Here is a 695-nt window from a genome sequence, read left to right as displayed (position 1 = left end):
GAGCAGTCCCTACGGGTGCACTGCGAGGAGGACCTGGGCCCCGTCCTTCTCCTGAAGCTTCACAAGCAGAAGCTCTTCTTGGAGGACGCCTGGTTCTGCGACGCCGTCGCCGTCACCGCCCCCGACGGAGCCCTCTACCGCTTCCCCTGCTACCAGTGGTTGGAGGGCACCACCACCGTGGAGGTCCGAGAAGGTTCCGGTAAGACCTCATCCCACCTCCATCCCATCCTCTTCTGCTCGTTGGGGTTCTCCAACCTTCACCCCACTTTGTTCTCATCTCAGTTGTCCAACCTTCACCCCACTTTCTTCTCAATGGAGTTGTCCAACCTTCACCCCACTTTCTCCTCATTGCGGTTGTCCAACCTTCACCTCACTTTCTGCTCGTTGGGGTTCTCCAACCTTCACCCCACTTTCTTCTCATCGGAGTTGTCCAACCTTCACCCCACTTTCTTCTCATCGCAGTTCTCCAACCTTCACCTCACTTTTCTTCTCATTGGGGTTCTCCAACCTTCACCTCACTTTCTCCTCGTTGGAGTTGTCCAACCTTCACCCCACTTTCTTCTCCCCTTCTCCAGGGAAGAAAGCGGCGGATGATAAATTGGAGATCCTCAAGAAGCACCGGCAGCAGGAGCTGAAGGCGCGGCAGGAGGCCTACCAGGGAGAGCGGGGATGTAGGGGTGGAGGGCCCCCACGAC

The 695-nt window shown here is 57.3% G+C and overlaps 1 protein-coding gene across 1 annotated transcript in view; it reads left to right on the top strand.

The window, feature by feature from the left end:
- The window catches only part of LOC104284893 (hydroperoxide isomerase ALOXE3-like), a 14,573-nt gene that overhangs the window by 3,014 nt on the left and 10,864 nt on the right, over window positions 1-695 (top strand). Inside the window, exons 2-3 of the mRNA XM_009883272.1 lie at window positions 7-199; window positions 576-671. Of these exons, the coding sequence (XP_009881574.1) occupies window positions 7-199; window positions 576-671 (289 nt within the window). The remainder of the gene's footprint in view (window positions 1-6; window positions 200-575; window positions 672-695) is intronic.

This window comes from Charadrius vociferus, unplaced genomic scaffold, assembly GCF_000708025.1.
Source record: "Charadrius vociferus isolate BGI_N301 unplaced genomic scaffold, ASM70802v2 scaffold504, whole genome shotgun sequence".
Classification (NCBI taxonomy): domain Eukaryota; kingdom Metazoa; phylum Chordata; class Aves; order Charadriiformes; family Charadriidae; genus Charadrius; species Charadrius vociferus.
This window is presented reverse-complemented; position numbering and strand designations above follow the sequence as displayed.